The sequence below is a fragment of the Pseudophryne corroboree genome, chromosome 4 (assembly GCF_028390025.1).
Source record: "Pseudophryne corroboree isolate aPseCor3 chromosome 4, aPseCor3.hap2, whole genome shotgun sequence".
In the NCBI taxonomy this organism is placed as follows: domain Eukaryota; kingdom Metazoa; phylum Chordata; class Amphibia; order Anura; family Myobatrachidae; genus Pseudophryne; species Pseudophryne corroboree.
The window spans coordinates 542794632-542822307 of record NC_086447.1 but is presented as its reverse complement, the minus strand read 5'-3'; the positions used below and the strand labels follow the sequence as shown (position 1 = coordinate 542822307).

The following is a 27676-nucleotide window of genomic DNA, read 5'->3' as shown; positions in this document are numbered from 1 at the left end:
GTGAACCCAGATGAAGTCAGCATTTAGCTGTTGCAGTTAATGAAATAAGGATTTGAAACCACTACTTACTGTAGCTCGTTGTCCTGGGCAATGTCAGGTAAACAAGACAGTTTTATTTGCAGCTATTGCTCTTTTTTCCCTGACAATTCATAACAATGCCTTCCGTCTATGGATGTAAATAAGACATTCCAATTTACACTCATAGATACCTATCAGAAGTGAAACAATGCAGGGCAACAGGCGCACACACTTGTCAAGGAATATGTACAGTGACTAGCGCTCCAACAATGTTTCTTCCCGGCTTATACTTCAACAGTCACCGAAATAAGGATCAGTATGATATCCCGGCGGTCAGGAGACTGACGACGGGATCCCGACAGCTGGAATACCAGCGGCGAGCGCAGTGTCCCCCCTCGCGGACTGGCCATGCTTCGTGTCCACGACACCCACAGAGGGAGAAAAGAGCATGTGGCGAGCGTAGTGAGCCCGCAAGGGGCTTTCTAGCGATCACCCTGCTGCCAGCAAACTGGTCTGAATCATGACAGCCAAGATCCCGGCCACTGGTACCAGGTATGTAACCCGTTAATTTACTTGACCCACCACGAACAATATTTATTTATATTTATCACAGACATAAGAAAGTATTTAACAGAGTGGCCAATTCAACACAAAGTATTTACACTATATATTGAGAACTTTTACTACGATTACATATAATATACAATAGTAGGAGTAAGATTTTAATATTGAGCATGAAATTAACTGCTTAAAGACTGAGTACATCTCTACTGCCATTGGAAATGTCTCTCATGGCAGAATAAGCCTTCAGTTCCCCAGTATGGTCCGCAGAGCGCGATAATATGCTGCCAGCTGGTGTGGGGAAAGCCTCTCGTGACCGAGACTGTGGGAGAATTCACAGCTGAAAAATGATCTGGGTTTGGTTTAGAAAAGTGGAACAAGTATATCTATTCTTGTAAAGCCTATATGTTTATTCTGTTTTATTCTTTCTACAGCATGAGGATTTTAACTGAAAATTAATGGAAAATAGGAGAGCATAAATACTAATTTTACCAGTTTGCATTCAAACCAGCATAGATTGCATACTTGGTGATTCATCAATACACTAGCAGCAAAAGGGCAACGAATGAAATGGCCATCTGACAGCAGGAAACAAAGACTGAGAGTCACTTGCCAACACCTAATTCTTCCTGTGCGCCTTTTAATGTTTGTAATTACAGCCAAAAGTACATTGGCAAACTCCTCACCTTCTGTGACCATCATGGACAGCAAACAGTATGCCAGGAAGCAGCAGCTCCTGGCACTGGTTCAAATGCAGGGAATACTGTGCTTAGCAATTGTTTTCCAAACTACTCAAGTAATTCATTAGTGTTCCAAGGAAAATAAATTTTACCGCACTCCCTATATATTAAGCCAGAAGACTGGGAGCGTTGCGACACGCACATTTATTATGGGGGTCAAAAGTAAATAAAATGATGTACAGTGAGAGATGTTACCATGTAGCTTAGACATGCTGGCTATAATGATAAATAACAGGTTGCGATAGTTGGATCTGGGGGAAAAAAATAAAAACCTGAAACTGCAATACCAATACCACCTACCAAAATACTTACTAACATGCTCCCACTGGTAGGGCAGCTTCATACAGTGGTTTTTGTTTTTCAGATATTTCCTACAACAGATTACAAATTGTATTTTAGCCTTATGCTTACTGTCTTACAGCAGCAACAGTAACCCGCAGCCGTCACAGGTAATTTGAGTCCCTCCTTTCTTAGAGTCAACCTTGACCTTAACTTGTGAGCTATCTCGATTCAAGAGCAATGTTTTACAGTGTACATGTTCATTTGTTTAAAGGATGAGCAGTGCATCATTTCACATGTAGCAGCAAGCAAGACACGACACTAAATAAGTTAAGGTAGAATGTGCTAGCCAACAGAAGTACAGCAAAAGAAAGAAGAAGAAAAAAAAAGCTCTAATTTCAGATGCACAGTTGTTACCACATTGTAAGCAATTTCTGGTCTATGGGCCTAAATCAGTAAGGATTGCAAATTTAGCATGCTGGGGGCAGCGCATCGCAGGGCAAGGCCACCCAGCATGCTGATAGCCAGCCAGCCCCCCCCCCCCCCCTTCAACAAACAAATTGCGAGCGCATCGTAATTTCTGCTTGTTAGCAGAAATAGAGGATGCCCACCGCCATATTCCCGATCGCAGTGGCTGCATGTGAGGTCATGCAGCCACCGCAATCGCGGCCCCCGACATGCCCCCGCTCGCACCGCAACACCCTCTGTTTGCGCAGCTCCCGCAACACTCTGTTTCCGCCCTCGAAATGGAGCGTTGCCCACCTCCCCGCCTCTGCCTAATTGACAGGCAGAGGCGATCGCATTTTCTGCGGCCCCCCCCCCCCCGCAGAATGTGCGGGCACAAACCCAGGACGGGTGCTGCGCCTGTGGGGCGATCATAATAATTCTGGTTGCATGGCGATTTGCAATCCAACCTGAATTAGCCCCTATGTTAGGACCCAAGATAATTATATATTTCTACATATGATTTGGGGACCACATTATATGCACTTATGTGGCTGCAAATGGCACTAATCATCCTATCGGGAGAGATTTCTGTAATCAGGGTTTTACCACATTTTCCCTTTAGTACATACCGCCATGGGTGAGATAGATTTCCTGTATCTGCTGGCGGCTCCAGAAAATAGAGACCAATGAGAGTACAGAAAATACAGATGGCCTGGATGTACGGTTTAGGTAGCATATGTATATATGTCTTGGAATTGCATGAATAATGTGTCTTTATGTTTGACAGTAGCAGTGTCCATTTAATTTATAAAGAAAAATTCTGAGAATCCAGTTCATAACTATGTTGTAGAGCATGCGCAATACTACACAACCTTGCTTGACGCAAGTTGAGATTGGGAACGGTTGGGATATTTGGCCCTCATATTTAACTTTGTTTAATACGTTGTTGTAGAAAGTTTGAAGGGTGTTATGTGGGATGTACTCCGCCTTGAGAGCACACCAAATAGTTTCTCGGTCCACACTGTCAAATGCACATTTAAGGTCAATAAAAACTAGAAAAAGTTCTTTCTTTGAATGTAGACATGATTCAAGTACTCTCCTGATAGCAAAAATATGGTCACTGTATACTTTATATTTTCACACTTTGTAGCAGGGTTGATTGGTTTAAACCAAATGTAAAAAAAAAAAAAAAAAAATCATTTAAGCCGTAACTACTTAAAAAAAGGCCTATTACACAAAAAAAGTGTTTTCTATCCAAATTGTTTAATGCCAGTTGCATCCTCGTGTGCGAATGCTTACCTCCTTTTTTGTGAGTGCGTTTCTCTGAAGAGTGTTTTTGCATTTTTCCATTTTGTATTACTATTCAGTTTATTTAATTACAATAAATAGGACTAATGCTTAACAGTAACTTTTTCTTATTTTCAATTTCATCTATTTCTGAGTGTACTTTGTATGTATTAATATGTTTGGTCTTTTTACATATATTAGGGAATTATACGGTAAGTTCTAAATAATTGGTAAAACTGGAAAATGTAAAATAAATCAAATTAAAGCCTAAAAATATTATTAAAATTAGAAAGCATTAAAGCATGGTTGATAAAAGTTTCTAATACACTACCCCCTCCCCCCCCCCCCCATTAAACATTAATGTAATGTTTAAAATATAATAAAAAGGGTTAAAATCAAAAACAGTGTTATGGGGTATTTTTGGTTTTTTTTTAAACCCTGGTTTGTAGAGTCACTTTTTTTGCGAAAAGGGAATTATTATGGCATTTTTTGAAGACTTCTGGTATCCAGGACTCTTTCCAGGCAATTGCTGGAAAGACTGAGCCAAGTTTATACTTCTCTGTGGGGCTGAACTCTGACAATGAGTGCTGTTACTACTGTGTTACATACCTCTTCCAGTGTACCTGTTAATTTATGACCAGCACAGCGGTTAAGTACTGTCAGGATTTTATAATGCGTATCAAAAATGACTTAAAAAAAAAAAAAACACAAATGATTTTGGAATTCTCATATGATTTATGTATTTTATGTATAGAACCCAGGTGTGTTTTGAGCAAAGACAAAACTGCTCAAACAGGCAGCTATCTTTTGCTTATGATATATTCAAAATAGCAGCACAAAATGTATAGTACTTGATTTCACAGGGATTAACATATAAGCTTTTGTCCTAATATTGTGTGAACTGTCAATGCGTAATTACACCATACTAACTCATGTACTCATAAGCTACGTACACTATGTTGACAAAAGTGATTGGGCACTGACAGCAAATAGATCAAGATTTTATTGATGTCAGTAAATTGTAGGTGCACCACATGCAGTGGTTACTGCTGAGCAGACACCATTCTTGGCAAACTGGGCACAAGTTCCTGGACAACAGCGGGCAGTATGTTTTGCAATTCCACCTTAATAGTACAGTGACACCGAAGAAGGTCACAACCAGAGTTGGCTGGATTAAACCAAATTCTTATAAAAAGCCTATTATCCTTAAAAACTAGTGTTTTCATTCAAAGGGTGATATTCAATTGTTTTGCATCCTCGGTCTCACGTCTGACGGGAGATCACGGGGCGCAATTCAATTTAATATTTTTGGTGCGGATCGTGCCCATAATGGTCTGGTTTAGTAGTGTAAAGCAGCTAAACTTGACCAAAGTGCTTGGCGTGATCGTGAAAAGTGCTGTTTGGGCAACCAAACAGTTCACTCTTTGTGCATTTCAGCTCGCAAACCCAAGGGACTGCGAGTTGAAATGCAGGCGGGGGCAGCCATCGCACCGAAACGGAGCAACAATTGAACTGCTCCATTAGGCGCCATTTAGTGGCTGCCGGCGTGCGCCACAATTAAATCTCAATGTTTAATGCCAGTGGCATGCCCAGTGCTACCAACACTCTGGTGTCAGGCGTGCTCCAGACAATCTCCAAGCATGTCCATCTGATCTGAAGTGTAAATTGTGATTTGTCACTCCATAACAATCGCCGTTATTTTTCCACTGTTCAGTTTTTACGCCCTTTACACCATCGGAAGTGCTGGGCTGCATTATTCTTTGTGATTAGAGGTTTATGAGCAGCTGCTCAACCATTAAAAACCAAGTGCATGAGCCTTCCTACAAAGTGTTCTTGACGAAACAGGCACATTAGTGGATATTTGGAACTTGTATGCAATGGTATGCATGGGACGACTCCTGTTCTTTAGCAGCTACCTGGTTAAAACTCCCTGGTCACTGAGTTGCTATTTTGGGGGGTATTCCAGGGCAAGGTGCATTCCTGAAATGACGGTCTTCTTACATGCATTAATAAAAGACACAGTGGATTTAGGAACCTTACTATCATCCGCAATGCTTCTCACACATGTATCCCATCGAGCAGCCTAAAATGATCCCCTTTTCAAACTCTTAGATTCTTCCAACAAGCCACTTTGTTAGCAAATGATCTAATCAGTACCCCTCTAACCGGTTCTATACCTTCACGACCACGTATCTGCTGCAGGAGCACACCATTTCACTGTGGGGGTGTCAGATCACTTTTGTCTACATAGTGTATATGTTTGGGTCTGGGACTCCAGGTCGACAACAAAAAGGTCGACGCCAATTGGTCGTCACACCTTAGGTCGACATGGACAAAAGGTCGACATGGACAAAAGGTCGACAGGAACAAGGTCGACAGGAACAAGGTCGACAGGAACAAGGTCGACATGAGTTTTTTATGTTTTTTTGTGTCATTTTCTTCGTAGAGCGACCGGGAACCCCAATTAGTGCACCGCATCCGCTCGCCATGCTTCGGGCATGGTGCCTTCGCTTCGCTCGCCACAGATTACCGTTCCAATCGTAGTCCACGTGGATCGTTAAGTTTGAAAAGGTTCCAAAAAAGAAAAAAATTGTAAAAAACTCATGTCGACCTTTTTCCATGTCGACCTTGTTCCTGTCGACCCTTTGTCCATGTCCACCTAAGGTGTGTCGACCAATTGGCGTCGACCTAAGGTGTGTCGACCTTTTTGTTGTTGACCTGGAGTCCGGATACCATATGTTTGGTTGCCTGATATTTATGATGACAAACCATTATGTCTTGACAGGCTGTCACTTTAATAAACTTTGAATATTTAAGTTGTTTTATACTATTTCTCTATACTGTATTCTCTATTGCTGATATAGGCATCTTAGTCTCACTGTAATGTGACAAAACCTCTGCACTGATATTGATATATAAACGTGTACGTCTACAAATGAGTCTGAATCTGCATAGCAAGTGCTACAAAACAGCAGCCGCGGTTTTTGTTCTTGTCAAGTTCCGTTGTGCGTCAACTGGGACTTTACATATGTTTAAAACTAAATCCTGCACAGTTAAAGTTGCAGCCCAGTGTCTCTAGTCAAGATTTAGTTGCGCTTCACTGCATCTGTGGTACGAATTAGATGGACATTTAAAAGGAAGAATCAGTAGGCTACACTGCTCGGCGCGGCTCGCTCACACTGTAGGACATATGGAGGCTACATGTATGAGGGCACATCTGTATGCTTCCACCCAACTCTGCAAAGCTTGCATTTTTGTGGGCACACCCTTTCAGAACATAGCCTACATGAGAACACCAAGTTGCAGCCATCAGTAACAAGTGAAGACATGCTTTAATATGAATGCAGGGCCGGTTTATAGGAGGGGCAACAGGAGCAGTTATCCCGGGGGCCCCACACACTGCCCACCATATACCCCTCTGCTACTCTCAGCATTTAGCAGTCTTCAGTTTTTTTAATCTTCGGTGGCTGAGCTGTTCCCTAACAGCAGCCCCTGAGGAGCTTCACTGCAGTGTAGTGCAGTCTCAATGACATAAAATCTTGTGAGACACTGGCTGTGCTTCCAGAGCTGGTGTGTGCTAGCATGCTGGGTGGTGTCAGCGGGGGTCGAGTGAGCACTCTCAGTGTCTACCACTCTTAAGTCCCTCCCGTGGGATCCAGTCAGCATACCGCGGCCGGATCCTGAAGCCATCAGCCTCCCACCTACCCCCCCCCCCCCCCACGGTCACCTAAAGCCCTGAAGAGATGCAGGGAGCCTGCCAACGTCACTGCACATTCTACCGCAGACCTCCAAGTAACTGCTGTCCTGGGCACCAGAGTGCAAGCTCTTCTGCCCAGTCTTGTTGTGCTGTACCCTCTTTCCCTCCCCGGTTTCCCCTAAACCCCTCTCTCTTTATGACCCTCTCTCTCTCCGTGGTCTCTCTCTTTCTCCAAATGCCCCCCTCTCTCTCCCAATGCCCTCTCTCTCTGTCTCTCCTCACGCCTCCCTCTCCTCATGCCAGTGTGTGTGTGTGTGTGTGTGTGTGTGTGTGTGTGTGTGTGTGTATGTATACATCTTATTATGCTTGACAAAGGCTCATTAAAAAGGTTAAACATTGCTGGTGAGTGAGGACTCCCTATTTATGCTTGAAGTGCTGCCTTTGGTGAAAATACATATTAAAAAAAAAACTTTGATCATTTTATTTATAGGGGCCATCATAAATGTGTTGCCTGAGGCCCCCACAGACCTTAATACGGCCCTGTTTGCAAGTATTTGAATACAATTGGCTCCAGAGTATGCTCAAGGCAAAGTGAGCGCAAGATATGCTCCGCAGACGTTCCACTCCAACAATACCAGAACATACCAGATTAACATAAACCTTCCCAAACATCTAAACAGTTTCCCAGCTTCCTTATACTGGAGATGAATGATAGAACCAATTTCTGAAATTGTACTGCATTTAAAAATGCCTTTTCCAGACAAAAGATGTGCACAATAGAAGAATGTCTAGAGACATTACACTCACTGTGTAGACGTCCTTTCATTGGCAATGAAGTAGGAAGCATAGCTTACAATTCACAATACTAAAGCAGCAATGCAGATACCCACTTACTAGCTGTTAACAATAATGGTTTGTATTGTTCTGTTGCCTTTTATCTGGTACACAGTTAACATCAACATCCAACTCCATGTAGCGTGGTCACGACTTTTCCGACGTACAAAGAGTTTTCAAAAAGCTTTGTATCAAGCTAAGACAGGGATAATGCGGTCAAGAAACACTGAAGGTTGCTCCATACAGAGATACTGTAGCCTGTGGTGGATCTCTCCATCACCACATGTTTACAAAACACAGCAGAGAATTACAGACTAGTTTATGGCTGAAAAATATACACCTACAGTTGCCCTAAATGTGCTATTCCAACAAAAGAAAACCTAACAAAAGCAAAAGGCAATGGGAAGCTTTCGTCCACACACACAATCAAATGTCACATTTCAATCACACACAGTCCAGCTTCAAAAAAGTAATTCTAAAACACTGTCAACTTCTTCCGCTCGCAAAGATAAATGCACTTTGTGACACAAGATAATGAAGACGCCAACTATGGCTACTGCCAAGTTTATCAATTTAATCTTGAAACAGCCAAAACAGCTGAAGTACTCTATTCCAAGAGCATTTTCAGAATGAAGAAGGTGCAAGGACAGAGTTAAACTCCATATTTGCTGCTGTGTCAAAAACACTGGGTGCTATAATATAGAATGTTTATTACATTGATCTGCTGTTTACGGATATGGTCCATGAATCTTACAAAGAACAGTGCCTCTGGAATGATCGCCCATTGTAATGAGTAGAGCAGTTTACACCACTCCAGTCAAAGTAGAACATAAAACACAGCAAAATATCCCTTCATAGGATCTCTCTGGATAAAGCTGGAAGTAGTAACATTATTTTAAGATACACAACCAATAATGCAGTGGGTTACACACTCCAGACGCAGGAGATGATTCTGAGTCACACACAAAAGAGAAAGCAATTGCGTGTCTGCAAGTATATTCAAACGGACTACATACTCCTTCCCTTGTATCCATGTTACTCATTGAGATACTGGGGGGATTCAAATGTTATTGCACCCCCGATATCCCGTCTGAAGTGAAAGGAGATCGAGGAGCAATCTTCAAATGCCACTAATTATCGCTCCCATTACACTTGGGTTTAGGTGCGCAAAGTACCTAAACCCGAATAACGTAATGGGCGCGAGTGTCAAAAAACCCATTTGGGCGCCCAAACAGGTCTCTTTACATCCCGTCAGCTGGCATATCATATGTATTCCCACTGTGTTTTTATTGCAATTTTAATTTATAGCATTACAAAAATACAACACACACGCATACATACAGATAGGATTGAAACGTCAATGTGACACACTTCTCTCAATGATTGTCTTATTAAATATATGCACAAAGAAGAGTGGTGAGCGCTCCCATCTATTATAGTTGACATTGGAGTGGAGACTAACTTGGGTTTCCGTCAGTGGATGGCACCCCAGCAAGTGGATTTGGAAACGTGAGTGGAGTATGTCCATATTGCTACCAGCTGCAGTACAGTTTTCGCTAGACTTTAAAGATTGCCTATTGGTGATCAAGACAATAGATAACTCCGCAGTATGCGGATATAAAGGCAGTCTACAGCCATATATGAATGGTTTGTAAAAACTTACTAATCCATATGGAATGGTCACCTATTGGCTGGACGGGTGGCACTTGATATAACGGCTGTTGGGTATCCCGGCGTTCACCATCCCGACGCCGGTATACCGACAAGTATTCTCCCTCTTTGGGTGTCCATGACACCCCTGGAGGGAAAATAAATAGCATGGCGCACCTGTAGATTGGCAAACACAGCAAGCCCGCAAGGGTCTCTTTTGCGCTCTCCCCGCTACCGGCATTCCAGTGGTCGTGATCACGGTGCCGATATGCTGGGTGCTGGGATCCCTGCATTTGCCACTGGATTGTAGTGGTGAGAGCCTCTACTTAGTAAGACCAGTAAGAAGACTATTGCAATAATCGATGCGGGAGATAATGAGAGCATGGATCAGAGTTTTATCAGTGTCTTGTGTAAGGTATGATCATATTTTGGATATGTTTCTTAGATGCATATAACTTGATTTTGAGACAGATTGAATATGGGGAGCAAAGGACAGTTCTGAGTCAAGTATGAAACCTAGGCAATGAGCTTGTGGTGTAGGGTTGACTGTAGAGTTCTCAGAAGTGACAAAAATATCAGGTTGATAACTGCTATTGGCCAGTGGAAATATAATTAACTCTGTTTTAGAAATATTAAGTTTGAGGTGGCGAGATAACATCCAAGGTGAAACAGCAGAAAGGCATTCAGTGACATGGACCAATAAAGATAGAGACAAATCAGGAGAGGATAGATATATTTGAGTATCCAAAAGAGCTGTTTAGTTTCCCAAGAGATGAGGAATAGACTGAGAAAAGCAGAGGACACAAGACTGAGCCTTGTGGTATTCCAACTGAAAGAGGTAGCGAAATGGAGGAGGATTCAGAGAAACGGACACTGAAAGAGCGTTTAGATAGGTAGGATAGGAACCAAGCGAGGTACTACTAGATGCTCTTAACATGGTGTCAAATGGCTGATTTCTGCTTCTTTTTCTTTTTTTTAAGTAATTAAAAAAAAAAGTATAAAAAGCAAATTTAATTAAACAAAATCACAAACAAATTAAACTAAAAGTGCAAAAAAAAATATTAGTTAGAAAAATTCATTCCAGTGCTCTAAAAAAAATATACTGTCTCTGCAATGTTAATTTTATGCAATAATGGTCAGAATTAAGACTTCCGAGTAAACCTAGCTGGAAGGTGCACAACCATGTTACTGAGGGGTGGGAACTTAAAATGTACACATTTAGGGGGGATTTAATTAGGTGTGAGTTGTTCTACATCCTGGTAACATTTTATTTAGTAGCCCTATGATCAACTATATGGCTGCAATAGGGCTAAACATTGCTCATTTTGGTTTGCACTTCCAGAAAACGCAAGCAAAAATGACCAACCACCCTAGTGTGATTGTATCTACTAGTTCAACAGTGTTAAAATGAAGCATCACACTATTTGTCCCACATAGCTACATAGTTTCTCCAGGTAAAAATGTTTGCTGGATTTGCTCCTGACTCAAATTGAGGTTTTAAATTCACAGTTTGTTCCATTTCAATCGCAGACCACTTTCTAGAAGTTGGCAAAAGTGACTTGGGTATAAAAAAACAGACGCTAAAAGTGAATGTCGGACAAACTTGGCAGGTCAGGGCAGCATAACTTTTTCAGTAAAAAATTCGGTAACAATAACATGAGAGCACAGACAGCTATTTTTGTTTTCTTTTAAACTCATACACATCAGCTGAAATCTCCTGCAATTCACAAGTGGATAGATAATAATTAACTTTAAAGGTTATGTTCATCCAAAAATCAATCTTTACTAGCCTCTTCCAACTAGCAGAATCGATGAGGTATCATTCCAAGGTAGCTACATGTCTGAAATAATTATCCCCACCAAATCCTCTCCAGTCAAAAACATGGGAGAGATGCGGTGTGAGGAGCTGTGTCAGTTTCCAACACAGATAGCCTCTTTATCAAACCTATGTCGACGAGGGGAGAAGATCTCGCGAAGTGCTAATGGTTTGCAGGCAGGGCCGGTGCTAGGGTGTTCGGCGCCCCCTGAAAACTATAAATTTGCACCCTCCCATACTTTACAAAGGGACAGCGCTCATAATGCTTTTACACATAATGCTCCCTATAGTAGTGCCGCTTACACACAATGCCTCTTGTGGTAGTTCCACTTACACACAACACCCCCTGTAGTAGTGGCACTTACACACGTAATTTCCGCCTGCAGCAGTGATGCTTACACATGCAACGCCCCCTGCAACAGTGACGCACACGCAACGCCCTCTGTACCAGTGCAGCTTACACACGTTACGCCCCCTGTACCAGTGACGATTACATGTAACGCCCCCTGTACCAGTGACGCTTACACACATAAATCCCCCTGTACCAGTGCCGCTTACACGCGTAAATCCCCCTGTACCAGTGCCGCTTACACACATAACGCCGCCTGTACCAGTGGCGCTAACATGTAACGTCCCCTGTACCAGTGCCGCTTACACACGTAAAGCCCCCTGTACCAGTGCCGCTTACACATAAAGCCCCCTGTACCAGTGCCGCTTACACACGTAAAGCCCCCTGTACCAGTGCCGCTTACACATAAAGCCCCCTGTACCAGTGCCGCTTACAAACGTAAAGCCTCCTGTACCAGTGCCGCTTACACACGTAAAGCCCCCTGTACCAGTGCCGCTTACATGTAACGCACCTGTACCAGTGCCACTTACACAAGTAATTCTACCTGTACCAGTGACGCTTACACACGTAACGCCCCTGTACCAGTGACACTTACACACGTAACGCCCCCTGTACCAGTGACGCTTACACACGTAACGCCCCCTGTACCAGTGACGCTTACATGCAACGCCCCCTGTACCAGTGCCACTTGCACAAGTAATTCTACCTGTACCAGTACCGCTTACACACGTAACGCCCCTGTACTAGTGACGCTTACACACGTAACGCCCCCTGTACCAGTGACGCTTACATGCAACGCCCCCTGTACCAGTGACACTTACATGTAATGTCCCCTGTACCAGTGCTACTTACACACGTAAAGCCCCCTGTACCAATGCCGCTTGCACAAATAACGCCCCCTGTATCAGTGACGCTTGCACACGTAATGCCCCCTGTAGCAGTGCTGCTTACACACGCAATGCCCCCTGTACCAGTGACGCTTACACGTAATGCCCCCTGTACCAGTGCTACTTACACACGTAAAGCCCCTGGTACCAGTGCCGCTTGCACAAATAACGCCCCCTGTATCAGTGATGCTTGCACACGTAATGCCCCCTGTACCAGTGACGCTTACACACATTATGCTGCAGTCACATATATATACCACATACACATATACATACTGTACATACATTACACACATACAGTACAAATACACACATTCTGTAGATACACACACACACACACTTTTTAACTCACTCTCCCGCAACTCACCATCTGGCTGTCAGGCTCGGTATTCTGCCTTCTGTTTCCCTCTGCAGCATGGCCATGGTCCCGTGTAGATCCGCCCCTCAGCGCCAGTAAGCTCCGCCCCTTTTTTGGGCTGGATACACACACAGACACTGGACTACTGCCAGAGGGGTAGGGGGAAGCTTCATGCTGGCGGCGCCGCTGCCTGTCAAACAGTGTGACAGACACAGCAGCCGGCAGCAGCAGCAGGGGACCAGGAGCAGCAGCGGGTATGCAAAGCAGGGAGAGCGCCTCTCCAACCCTGGCGCCTACCTGCTTTGCATCCCTTTGCTGAGCGGGTAGCGCCAGGCCTGTTTGGCGGACTCCTGAAACGTGGGGACTAAACAGCAATTTGTGACTGGACATATCAATTACTGTATTTTATTACTAGAGAAAAAAAAAAAAGCAGTAAAGTAATCGAAACAAAAAAAAAGTTAGTTCCTTTGTTTTGTTTTTTTCAAAGAACAGGCTAGTATAGATCCTAAGAGTGCTTGAATAACTTTTTTAAAATAACCCTGTGGGTCGGTTGGCAGTAGATAAAGCCCAGTTTTTCAATTTTTATGCAGAGCATGTGCAGCACTTCTATCTTTCTAAAACAGCAAATAAGACCAGTAATGCATTATATTAAACATGAATACACTGCTCAGAAGCAGAATTGCTGAGATTATAGTACGATAAAAAGTGGCAGTGAATAAGTATTTCTACTACACAGTTTTTCCTTATTAAGAAACAAAACATCCTGTTGGGTTTTCTGATTAAATAGTACATCATTTGAGAAACAGCCTCCACAATACTCCGTTACCAATTGTTAAGTCACACAAGTTTTTGAAACATGTTGTGATCCTGTGTCAGACAGAGAACAATGAGGGTATTCCTTCTGGGCAGTGTGAATGAGGCCTGCACTAGGACTGTTTTAGGGGAGGGGGCTGTAAGAAGGGGTGGTCCTCAGTATGCCGAATGTCGGGATCCCGGCGCACAGTAAACCGGCGCCGGAATCCCGACAGTTATTCTCCCTCGTGAGGGTCCACGACCCCCCTGGAGGGAGAATAAAATAGTGTGGCGCGCGTAGCGCGCCACCGTGCCCGCAGCGTGGCGAGCCCGCAAGGGGCTCCTTTGCGCTCGCCACGCTGTCGGTATGCCGGCGGTCGGGCTCCCGGCGCCGGTATGCTGGTCACCGGGAGCCCAACCGCCGGCATACCGTACTACACCCGGAAGAAGGGGAGGCAAGGTTTCAGCATCAGTGGGTTTTACAGAGCTTGAAAATGGGAAGCAAGAAAAATAAACTTAGAGTAAAATGATTGTTTTACCTGTGAAAAACAATTCTACTTTGAATGAGATTTATTTCTTCATTCCAAAGTTCTGGCTTGGAAATACTAAACAATGGGGGTAATTCTGAGTTGATCGCAGCAGGAACTTTGTTAGCAGTTGGGCAAAACCATGTGCACTGCAGGGGGGGCAGATATAACATGTGCAGAGAGTAGATTTGGGTGTGGTGTGTTCAATCTGAAATCTACAATGCAGTGTAAAAATAAAGCAGCCAGTATTTACCCTGCACAGAAACAAAATAACCCACCCAAATCTAACTCTCTCTGCACATGTTATATCTGCCTCCCCTGCAGTGCACATGGTTTTGCCCAACTGCTAACAACGGCCCTCATTCCGAGTTGTTCGCTCGCTAGCTGCTTTTAGCAGCATTGCACACGCTAAGCCGCCGCCCTCTGGAAGTGTATCTTAGCTTAGCAGAATTGCGAACGAAATTTTAGCACAATTGCGAATAGAAATTTCTTAGCAGTTTCTGAGTAGCTCCAGACTTACTCAGCCATTGCGATCAGTTCAGTCAGTTTCGATCCTGGTTTGACGTCACAAACACACCCAGCGTTCGCATAGACACTCCACCGTTTCTTCAGACACTCCCGCGTTTTTCCCAGAAACGCCAGCGTTTTTTCGCACACGCCCAGAAACACCCACTTCCTGTCAATCACAGTATGATCACCAGAATACAGACAATGGGATCCAGAAGTTCAGAACACCGACAGGAGTAAGGGGTGTTCTACCCTCCCCCCCACCCCACCAACGCTCCCTACCTGCAGCCTAACTCTAACCACCCCCCAGAGGTGTCTAAACCTAATCCCTCATATCCGCTGCCTAAACCTAACTTTTCCACCCCCGCCTAACCCTAAACTCCCCCCTCCTCCGTCTGACTCCTAAACCTGACACCCCCTCCCTAAACCTAACCTTGCACCCATATGTACGGTTGGGCTGTCGACTGTCGGGGTTCCGGCGTCGGTATCCTGACCCATTTGGAATACCGACATCGGGATTCTGAAGGGTGTCAGTATTCCGGCAGCCGGGATCCTGACAACCGGCATCTTGACTGTATCCCCCTGGAACAACACCCTGCTGCCAGTAATGTTATTGCAGAACCAGCCAGTGCTTCCCAGAGCAGCTGTGAAATCTGGGGAGCTTCCTGGACAATACTTAGGACATTCCAGACAGAGCTCTACTTCCCAGAGCTCGTGGCACCACCCCTAGATGGGACTTCATTATGTCTTTAGGGGGTGGGTTCAGCAAAGGGTGCACTGCTGCCGTGGTACAGCGCTGATTGTTGCTATGTACTAATAGTCTAATGCTAATGCAGGAGATTTCACAGAAATCACTTTCCCAATTATTATAGAAACTACGATCTGACCTCTTTATGTATGGGGAGTTTGGCCCCATTCTTTTACACCATCTACAGCTGGCGTAAATTCCTATAAGCCTATAAGAGAGGGAACGAGAGAGGGAACTACTGATCCATACGGATTGGCAGAGTCAGATTCCCCCAAAGGAGTTTTTCACAAATATGAAATACTCCTCCAATATGCCGGGCTAAGTAACTAGGAGGGATAGCGGTTATCACTAACGTTTTCCTTGCAAGTTAACTTGAGGACATAACGGTCTATTCATCATCAGGGTGGATACTTAATAATCGCAACAAACTATCATTGCTCTAATGCGGGGACAACTGCTCTGAAAAGCAGCCCCCCCCCCCTCCCCGTAATAGGAACAGTGACACTTATCAGTTCCGGGTCTCCACCACTGTGCATGCATGACCCAAGGTCACGCATGCGCATGGCTGCAGGTCACTCACTTCACAGAAGCAGTGGAGTGCACGGAACACATCCTAAGAGGACGGGTTATTACCCATTACCCTGGGTAATGGCTGCCATAGAGGAAAGAAGGGTAAAACAGATTCTGGTGTGGCCGTACAGGGTATATGAAAAGGAAGAGCCTGAGTTAAAAAGTGCCAGAATTTAAAATGCAAGTTCCTCCCTGCTACACAATACCCAGCATCTCCAGCGCCGACCAGTGGAAGAAGGAAAAATGTTTAGTACATATAGTTATACACAGCCAATTCTGCTGGAATTATAGTAAAAGTTGAGTTGGTGGGTGTAGTAGTGTATACCGGCGGCCGGGCTCCCGGCGACCAGCATACCGGCGCCGGAATCCCGACCGCCGGCATAAAGAACAGCTTGACGAGCGCAAATGAGCCCCATGCGGGCTCGCTGCGCTCACCACGCTGCAGGCACGGTGGCTCGCTACGCGCACCACGCTATCTATTCTCCCTCCAGGGAGGTCGTGGACCCCCAAGAGGGAGAAAAGATGTCGGTATGCCGGCGGTTGGGATTCCGGCACCGGTATGCTAGTCGTCGGGAGGCCGGCCGCCGGCAAACAGGAGACCACCCTGATGCTGCTTTCAGATCGCAAATGCCGGATCCCACCCGGTAAGAGAAACGTGTCCTAACCGGGTGGGATCCGGCATTTGCGCTTCTTTGCTGGCTTTCCGACCCGGCAATATACCAGGTCGGTTGCCATAGCAGCGGGGGGCGCAGCAGCAGGGGCGGAGGTGGAGGCGGCGCTGGGAGATGAGCTCATCTCCTGCGCCGCCTCTCCCTATGCTGTGAATGGGAGCCGTGTCGCATCGGAACGGCTCCCATTCACACTGCACCTGACCAGTTATTCAACGCGGTAATAACCCTTCTTTCTTACCGGGTTGAGACCCGCTAATTCAGCAAAGGAGCTTTCATATCGCACACTGACCCGTTTTGACACGGCAATATGCAGTGTCAATACCGGGTTATTTGTGCGATATGAAAGGGGTATGAGTTGGCTCACTGCTATATCTCCCAAACAGGTCAAAAGACACTAACGTAAACTAGGAGAAGAAAAGACGCTCTTTATTTTGTATATTTCCCCTTTTTCATTTTCTACCTTTTTCCAGTGCCACTTTCTACACCAGCTACAATTTATTTTGTTAAATCTTGCAGAAGAGGGTTTGGAAGGCACCACATGCATTTAAATACATACTAACTTTTTTTAGGAGCATAAATGTGGCCTATGGTAGGATACACTGTCAGAATGGGAGAGGTATAGTTTAATCCAAAAGTTTGAAACACATACTTGCAAAATGTCATAATAAAATATTCCCGGCTTGGGGAACCTAGAAATCATGGGCGAGACGTAAGAATGGCTTCTGCCCCTTATGCCTGTTATTACAAGCAGAGGTCATTTTCAGGCAGACAAGCAGAGTTGACAACGCAGTATCTCGTATTAGAAATTCAGATTGTTGCTAGAAAGCAGCATGACATCCTTGTGCCTTTATCTACACTGACCCATAAGCTGCAGTCTTGGTACCACAAATCATACATAATTTATAAAACACCCACTATCTTGTTTCATGCTTTAAACATGAAATGTGCCTGGTTCAAAGACATTCCGATACCTGTTAAAACCTTCCATTCGTTTTAAATATTATATCCAGCTGACTCCACTGTTAAGGCAGAAAAAAAAACGTGACATATCAGTCATAAAAAGCAGATTAGAAAACCTGTCTTCTGTGTAAAGGTGCAACACACAGGGCTGTATTTCTTAAGCACAAAAAAATTCTTATCTCTGGCAAAAATGGATGTTTCACCCAATCTAACAAAGGCCATCACCAGCAGAGAGTCGGGGAGGTCTAGTTAAATGATTCTGCAGCACAAATATAGCCACAATCCTATTTTTAGTTGTCATCAAATGAACATACTTTATTTAAAACTGGCAAATTGTTTCAAATCAGAATGTTAAAATAAATTGTATAAGTCTGTATGATTTAGCTAGATTGTAAGATAGATCCTATAAATTGTAAGCTTGTGAGCAGGGCCTTCACACCTCTATAGGTGGGTACACAGTAGGTGATGTGTTCCATGAGTGACATCGCATAGTGTGTCCCCCTCCTGGACCGGGTCGCTCGACGTGGGAATACACAGTGCAAAATCGCTAGCGATACCACACAGTGACGTCATGCCACGGCCGGGCCATGAACACAGTTTTAGACAAATTAAGCTGTATGCAGGCCGACACAGAGGGTCGTTAACGACCTGCGAGGCCGTGCATCAACTGTTGTCAGCAGCATACACAGTGGGCAATATGGTAGACGATATTGCGCGAGAGAGTAAAAATTAGCGATATTGTTTACTGTATCGCCTAGTGTGTACGCACCTTATGTCTGTGTATTATTACACAGTTTAGCTTTATCACTGTTTCTGATTGAAAAGCGCAACGGAAGTATATATATAGATCTGTACAAGCAATATGTACCAGTATATCATCGGGTTCCTAGCTTTCATGTCCAATGTCGGACTGGGGCATGAAAGGCCCACCGGGGGAATGCAGTGGTAGGGGCCCATAATTTTAGAATTGGCTAATCATTAGCGAGTGCATGGTCTGGGCCACTTGATAAATATATAGAGTAATTACTACTATTACATACAGGATAATGTACCAGATTAAAAACATCAATGACCTGTAGAAAATATACCGTAGTCCTGTGCAGTATAATGTAACAAATGTATATTGTATACTTCATGTACAGTATGGAACCTGGTCCCTTGAGGGGGGTCGGGCCCCAGGCAATGGGGCCCACCGCGGGTTTCCCCTGTACCCCTGTGAGCCAGTCCAACCCTTTTTCATGTCTGCACCTCATACTCCCTGTGCCTCATCCCAACCACGGGTCTCTCCAGCCTCATGCCTCCCCCACACAATGATATCACTCCAGCCTCATGTCCCACTCAGATGTCTATCTAGCCTCATGCTCCTGCTGTGTGCACCTCCGCCCTCATGCCCCTCCATCCTCATTCCTCCCACCCCCGCTGCAAGCACCTCCAACCTCATGACCCCCACCCACCTGCCGCGAGCGCCTCCAGCCTCATCCCATGCTTTTATTTGCTAGATGCATATTAGTGTTGGCACTGAACAGAAGAGATCATTTTCTGTATATATATATATGGCATTAGTATTGCCACAAAACTGGTGCCATGTACAATATGGGCAAAAACATAATGGACATACTTTTTTGCTTTGATTTGTTTAAAAATTGCCTAGTGTGGCCATGGCTGATTTTTATCAAGCTACAGTGTATAAAGCCTAGTAAGGAGTGGCTCACAAGCCAGCCCTTGTCTGGATCTTGCCCTCTGTACCTGAAGGTGAGTGAAACGTAATGGTGTTTAAAGCATGTTTGCTAGTGTAGAAACGTGCAAAGACTTGAGGACGTTCTGCAAGCTTACTGTTCTGATCAAAACCCTGCTTTATTTGGCAGATACACACAAATCTGCCGTGCACTTTGTAAAACGAACATTTGGTAAAAGACATGCACACAATGACAAGATTAAAGGTGCTCGATACTTGAATGTTACTTCCAAATGAGTGTTATTATATTGCTGGCAAGTGCCTGAAATCTGTTTATATACGTGTGTGTGTGTGTGTGTGTGTGTGTGTGTGTGTGTGTGTGTGTGTGTGTGTGTGTGTGTGTGTGTGAATACAGTTATTAGCTTTTTTACTTGCTGATTGGCACCCCAGCAGCAGCATTCATATTACTGCCAACACTGCAAACTGATTTATTCTAAAATTTCACAATAACTCTGAAATCTGACACTGCAAATCTCTTTACAGAACCATTAAAATGTAGATGAAACCCTTCACAAAGCCTGTATTAATCTGAAAATGCAAAAGACAATCGTGGATTAGTAGTAATGGGTTTTATTCCCAATAGCGTTATGATGGACAGATTAGTATATTTTTACCTGATACTCATTTGGCCAAAAAGTGCTGACCGCCAGCTCAGCCCTCAACCAGTCCTTCCCAGTAGCGCCAGTTACATTCCAGATAGGGTTGGCAATGGGTCCTTTGTTCACCCGCACAAAAATATTCAAGGTCCCTGGACTGTCCCTTTTTTGCGTGAAGAGAAGGTAGTTAAAGTCAATGCAGTGAGTGTCATTTTCCTTCATGTTGGGGAGCTGCAGGCGAGCCTTCTCGCCAGGATCATGCTTAGAGGAGTCCACAATCATATAGGAGCCTAAAAAAAAGAAGTGAAAGATAGATCAAAATATGAAAGTGCCAAGAAAATGACTTTATTTTTATTTTTTTTAACAATAGGGAATTTTCATCCTAACCATCTCTGGAGGACATACAAGTACGTTACAAAATGATGCTGAAAGTGCTGAATATTTAAGCAGTGTAACTAAAGGAAAACATAAGCATCTTCTTTAAGATTTTATAGCTACACAGAGAGCAAAGATACACCAGCATTGCCAGCATCAGACTTGCCAAGCTGGCAGCCCCCTGGAATTGAATGCCCTCCATCAAGTTTCAAACACATTCAACTACAAAACTTTTAGAAAGATACCCAAGATGTGTCTTCATTTGGATCACCAGCACAAAGTTACAGAAAATTCCTACCGCCACAAACCCTCCTCATATTTTGTATAGGTATTAAAATAATGAGCAAAGCAAATAAATATGAGGGGGTATAACAGGAGTGAGTAAGAGTGACATCGGCGGAAATGAAATAGCATATTCTGCAGTCCAGAAAATCACTTAGGTTTTAAAACTCATATATTCACTATTTGGTTTGTATTACATTCCTTCGTTTAATATTATTGGGGAAGATTCGATATTCAGCTATGTGTCGCCTAATGCTCAGCTGCGCACATCACAACTATTAGGATAGGCCAAACATCCCTAATTTTCCTGAACTCTTCTATGGGTGCAATAAAAAAATGAAGCAGCAATGGGGTGAAAAGTGACTTTGCAAGAACGTTACAGGGTATCACACAGAATTGCCGCATTGTTTATCATAGAGAAAAAGGAAAACATTATGTGGCATGAATTTAAATCTGATAGAGGTTCTTCTATTGGCAAAATGTTTAGTAGGATTCAGGGCATTTTGACCCTGTAGCTCAATCAGCAAGGAAAAAAAGCAGAGAATGGGATTAAAGTCCATTGAGATTCTTCTTTAGATCATTATCATGTGGCTATATTGAATGAACTTGCTATTTAGAGGTTAAAAAAGCCTATGTGGGATTACTTTTTTAAACAGTTTCCCGCAGGTATTTATGACGTGGTTAAATCATAGTTTTTGAGGGACGGACAATAAGCCATACAAAATACATGTAAGCAAATTGTGCATAACTAGTATAACAACTGGTACATACACAATGACAAAAACACAACGAGAAATAGCACAAAACAAACACACATTCTGTATGTTTAAGTTCAACATAGCAGAATCATTTCCTTAAACAAAGTGTTGCATAAAAACATTACAGGTAGAAGTAGGGCGGACAAAGATTTTACCTATGGGGAATCATTCATGTAAAGTTTAAGTTACCACAGAACAAATCATGAAAGGAAAAGTTGTTATGAATTTTAACATTAATATTTCACTGGTCTTACAATGCTACTTATAGGAAATGTCTGGTTATCCCTGGCCATAAAAAATTTTTCCCTCCAAGATTAGACCAATCCTTGTAACCTTTGTCAACAAATCATATGGTGTGGCTGTGCTGGGTAACCAGTGTATTAATATGACATAGGGAGAAACAACTCCTTTGTCATTACTCTTGAATGGAACTTTTGTTATGCTCTGCCATGAATAGCTGCTCTAGGTCGATGAAAATCACACTGGTAACATAGGAAACAAGCATAAATATGACACTGGACAATGCAAGCAGTTTTTCTCTGCCAGTATAAAGCTGCCAAGTTTATACAAGTAGGAGCAGATTAAACATTTCTATTTACAGTAAAAACTCCAAACATACTTCTTTCCCAGAAATTACAATTATTCCAGCAAATTAATGTTAAACTGTAGTAACATCAACAAACTAAATTTTTTAGGATCACACAAGTTTGCTCAGGTATGATTGGCTTTCTAGCTGCCTGTAAACTGGATTTTTATTCTTTAAACACACTTCCCTCCTGGTTGCAGCCTAGGTGCAGACTTCACAATTTTCCAGAAAAGTGGCAGATTTTATGCAAAATGCAAGCTATATACAGCATTAGCCGATGTGCCAAACTGCGTATGTACTGATGAGAGGAGAACCGTTGTTGTGGGAACTAACTGCTACAATTTGAATGCCCTTATTTTGAGGGACAACCTATTTCACGGCGAGAGGAGGGCTGAAGCAGGTCATTTTAATGGAGCGCTCTTTAGACTCATTCGAACCATAAAAGCTTGGTCCCCAGCAGGTTTAGACTGAAATGCTGGCTCAGTTTTCTCTCACATGTTTTTAAAATGCCAATTTATACTCCAAACATATCGCTGATATCGAGGCTTGGGTTGTGAAGGCGCCGGAGATCTCCGGGACGCCGAATGGAATAGAGTCTCCACATGGTGCTGAGAGTCCGACTGTTGCCGCTATTGTGAGATGTTTGTTTTATGTGATATATTGTGAGTGTATATTTTACCATATACACTATAATCGATTTTAGAAGACTCACTTCACTATTGATCGCCTCCTTATTCCTTCTTGATTTTTATATATATATATATATATATATATATATATATATATATATATATATATATATATATATACATACATACACACACACACACACACACACACACATACATACATACAAATAGAAAGTTCAGCACTCACCATAGCAAGCTCACTTATCCTCACAACATCAATAAATACATGATGGGGGTTTAGTTAGTGAATTGGCCAATGCACGGAAGCCTGCATACCGCTCGCCAAGGTACCCCACCTTCATGCAGGTCCTACACTATAACAAAGTCTCAAAAATTAAAACCTGGCAACTGTATCACACATAATATACTGCACACATGCCCACTAGGTTTAATGTGTATCTGCCATGCATCTTATGACTTTTAAAGGTACACTAGTCACCTGACACTGGCTGATAAATTACTAAGGAGCAGCTGACACAGGTTTAGAACAAGTGAGATTACACAGGGGTGCATGAAAAGGCCTGTGACCACGGTTAATAAGAGTTAACCAAAGATTAACCCTGTAATATACAAACAAATCTAGAAAACCACAGCACTCGCCACCCCAAAAGCGGGGTGGCCATGGGCTGCATGCACCCCACCCTGTGAGTGGTGAGTGCAGATATTGCACCCCGCTTCTGGGGTGGCGAGTGCTGTGGTTTTCTAGATTTGTTTGTATATTACGGGGTAATCTTTGGTTAACTCTTATTAACCGTGGTCACAGGCCTTTTCATGCACCCCTGTGTAATCTCACTTGTTCTAAACCTGTGTCAGCTGCTCCTTAGTAATTTATCAGCCAGTGTCAGGTGACTAGTGTACCTTTAAAAGTCATAAGATGCATGGCAGATACACATTAAACCTAGTGGGCATGTGTGCAGTATATTATGTGTGATACAGTTGCCAGGTTTTAATTTTTGAGACTTTGTGATAGTGTAGGACCTGCATGAAGGTGGGGTACCTTGGCGAGCGGTATGCAGGCTTCCGTGCATTGGCCAATTTACTAACTAAACCCCCATCATTTATTTATTGATGTTGTGAGGATAAGTGAGCTTGCTATGGTGAGTGCTGAACTTTCTGTTTGTATATAGTTGGGTTGGTGGCCATGGGCTGCATGCACCCCACCCTATGAGTGGTGAGTGCAGACATTGCACCCCGCTTCTGGGGTGGCGAGTGCTGTGGTTTTCTAGATTTGTTTGTGTGTGTGTGTATATATATATATATATATATATAATTTTTTTATTATTATTATTATTATTATTTTTTAGACATCAGGGTTTATATAAAATAGTTTGCAAGATGCCAAAACCAACCTGTCTTTTCATTGTAAAATGATTGCCGCTTTAAAAATGAGGGCATACTCGCTGTAATTCACGCACAACCTGCTATTACATAAGCCCCATACAATTGAAGGAGGTCATGGCCTGTATTATCCCATTCACACTGCACCAAAAACCCGGTATCGACCCGGTATTTTGCCGTGTCGCAGTGCAGTGTGAATGGGTCACTGCTGAATTCCCGGGTCTCCTGACCCGGAAATTCAACCCGGGTCAGGTGCAGTGTGAACGGGTTAGCTGGGTCGATGCGACCCGGCACCCGTTCACAGCATAGGGAGAGGCGGCGCTGAAGATGATGTCATCTCCAGCGCCGTCTCCGCCCCTGGATGGCAACCGGGTCGGGAAGCTCACCCCGTTCACATTGCACAGGTCCAATGACGGGTCACACCCAGGAAGAACCCATATCCACTTCCCTGGTGTGACCAGGCAATGGCAATGTTTGACAGGTGTCAAAGTCAGAAAAATATCTCTATGCACACTACCATATTCGCACCTCACACAGGTCCGTGCGTGCGCATACTCACAGTCGCGGGCACCCGCAGGCGCACGGTATGCGTATTTAAGGTAGAGTTTATGTGATCGTAGCGTGCGACTCAATCGTTACATATTTTCAGTAATAATGTATTTTGTAGATCATGGTCCCTTTGATAGATTCTGAAAGTTTAGTTAACATAGCATGTTCCTGAACAGAGAGATCCCTCTTTGTATTGTACGAAGGGTCTAACAGGGGTCATACAGTGGTGTTTGGTACCCATCGGAAGAGTATTTAAATAGCAATATTCCGGTGTTGGTTTGGAGCGGATTAATCGCTCGTGCGAATAGTTATGGACATAAGAAGTTTATGTCCATTTACTATTATTTGTTCTTATTTAGTCATGCGGCGGGAAACTCAGTATCCCACCCACCTGAACAGTTGGAAACAGTCACAACCCACCTGTATGAATTAACCTATGACCTTTTGTTATAATGCGAAGCCGAATTCCTGTGTCCAATGAACAATGAGATTGTAGGGACCATTGAATTGTATTGTGTGTGGGGCATAAATAGGCAGGCCGACCATATCAGTTCACTCTCTTCAACGGTTCTCATTGCTGATAATCGGGAGCTGGATATCGAGGCGCATGCGATCGTTTCCCCTTGTGCGTAAGTGTTTCTCCGCAACTATATTGATCTTCTTGTTATTGTGGGCCAATCTCTCTCAATTTCTCTCTCTCTCTCTCCTTCTCTCTCTCTCACTCATTTTCCCTTAAATTGTATTGTATTGTATTTCCTGTGTAGTTATCTGGTTAGGTAGTCTGTGTTATATTGTAGTGTATGACTTGTATTGTGTTTAACTCTTTTGCAAGTATAGCATTCATAATATATATTTTAGGCGTTGGACCCTGAGCACGGTATCTGTGTGTTTCTTATAGTATTAAGTATTCTTAGAGCGTCGGTGACGCTCAAACAGCTTTTAAGGTAATAAGGTTATACTGTGTTGCATTTACACTCTAACATTACACTAAGGTTTTACTGCACAATACACTGTTTATGGTTTAGATACAAAGGTTTAATATAGTGAGCGTCAGCGCCGCTGGTGATCTCCTCGTGGTCCCGAGCGTCCGCTACGCTATAGCGAATCATTACGTTAGTTAACAGCCAATAACGTGCCTGCCTGTGATCTCTTGGCCGTGAGTGAACGTGACGCTTGAGCGTCTCGATCACGGCAAAGCGATTGTTACGCAACTAGCGTACCCTTACGGTACTTCATACATAAATAGCGTACAGTGTTCTTAGACCTCAAAAAGGGTATTATATACGATAAATATTTAGCTTTATCAATTGGCGGCTCGCCCTGTCCTTCACATATCTGCACTAGGTAATTTCAGCAGACATTATCCAGCAGCAAAGGGCGGGAGATCATATTCCTCGTAGTGCTGTTTGGATAAGCGTCTGCTTCTCTTAGTAAAGGGTGCTGAAGGAATCCGGGAACCGGAGGTAAGAACAAAACAATAGTGTCTTTTTAAAACTGTTTATTTTTCTGTCTTGCGTACACACGCACGCACACATATATATCTGCATTTCCTTTTCATTGGTGTATTTTCGTATGTCACTCTCCTGTTTGCCAGCTCTATAGTTGATAAACGTATAAATTGTGTTACGGTGGATCTTTGCTTTGCGTACACGTGTCTCTAACAAAAGACTGAGACTTGCGTACGCAATCCAAGGGCCGACGCACGCAGCGTATATTACGCAACGGAGCGTACGGGTACGCCCACGTAACTCAAATCACAAGTTTTTGTTTCTCTCCTCTCAACGCGATAAGTAGCGCCACGCGGTAAATAACGCCAGGCGATAAATCGCGCAAATTTTTTTTTTTTAATTCCAAATTTAAATTAATAGATCCTTCTCCTAATTTGTAAACACATCTGGTCTAAAGAGAAATTTCTGCGCAGAAATAGAAATAGAAACAAAAGTGTACAGGTGGTGAGTGAGTGTGTTGTATACAATTTTACAGGTTGAACCACAAGAAAAGTCGAGTTCTCGTGAGGTACATGCGTGTAAGTGACGTACATGGTGGCTAGGGAGGCATCCCTGGTTAAATATACAATTTGAGCATTAGAGTGTAGCAGACCAGGAGGTCATACTGTAACAGACCAGGAGGTCATAGCAGACCAACAGGTTCAGGTACAGCAGACAAAGAAGTCCGCTATACAGTCCACAGGCACAACACCAAGAAAGGGTTGGTGCAACACCCATATAGGCCATATAAGCTCTGGCTGAAGGAATTCGCAGCCGAAATTTTCGATTCCACTGGTCGCTCAGTACATAAGATTAGTTGCTTGTGTACTAAACGATTGTACCGCACGTAATTGTGTGCATTAGTAAACCTGACCGGTACTATTTGTGTACGAAGGTCATAAACGCTATTTGTACATTCTAACGTGATTTGTGTAACTTTTTTTATTTTAAGGGAAGTTCGCTGCTCACTCAGGAACTATCCAGCAACCAATAGTTACTGGAAAGAGTAAGTGTTCTTCGGAGCACCCTCACAGGTTCCAGTAAATAGAGGTTCAGGTCGCAGGGGCCCTAGGTCGAGTACGCCAGCACCATATCGGTGTGATCAGGTCGTATTGGTCGGCGTGGGCGAGTGAGTGGGGTACTCTGTAAACCGCCACCGTCAGCCTATTTTGGACATTTGGTTTGCGTAAGGGTTGGTTAAATAAAGCAACACCTTCGAACTATGGGGGCCACTTGTTCAGGTAGGGGGCGATCAACCTCGGTTCGGGTTGATTCAGTGAACCGACCAATTGGGTCGGCAAGGTATGTAATGTGTGAGAAATACGGAAGTCACACAGAAGCTTTATGTGATGAATGGGAGAGAATGACAGTACATGACGGGGAGAAATTCCCAAGAGTAGGTAGCTTCAGCACAGAAGTGTTAACGAATTTAAGGAGAAGGATATGTCTCATTAAATCAACAAAGAGACGAATCAAACATTACGATTATTTGCAGTTGTGGCAGCAGGAAGGTGACATACAGAGAGGATTGGCTCAGGCGGCGGGATCTGGCTCAATCAGAAAACTGATAGCCACGGCCCCAC

The 27676-nt window shown here is 43.6% G+C and overlaps 1 protein-coding gene across 12 annotated transcripts in view; it reads right to left on the bottom strand.

Moving 5' to 3' along the window:
- The window catches only part of PTPRK (protein tyrosine phosphatase receptor type K), a 689055-nt gene that overhangs the window by 465650 nt on the left and 195729 nt on the right, over positions 1 to 27676 (bottom strand). For all 12 annotated transcript variants that reach the window (XM_063917349.1, XM_063917350.1, XM_063917338.1 and 9 more), the window contains exon 3: positions 20048 to 20319. In XM_063917349.1, the coding sequence (XP_063773419.1) occupies positions 20048 to 20319 (272 nt within the window). The remainder of the gene's footprint in view (positions 1 to 20047; positions 20320 to 27676) is intronic.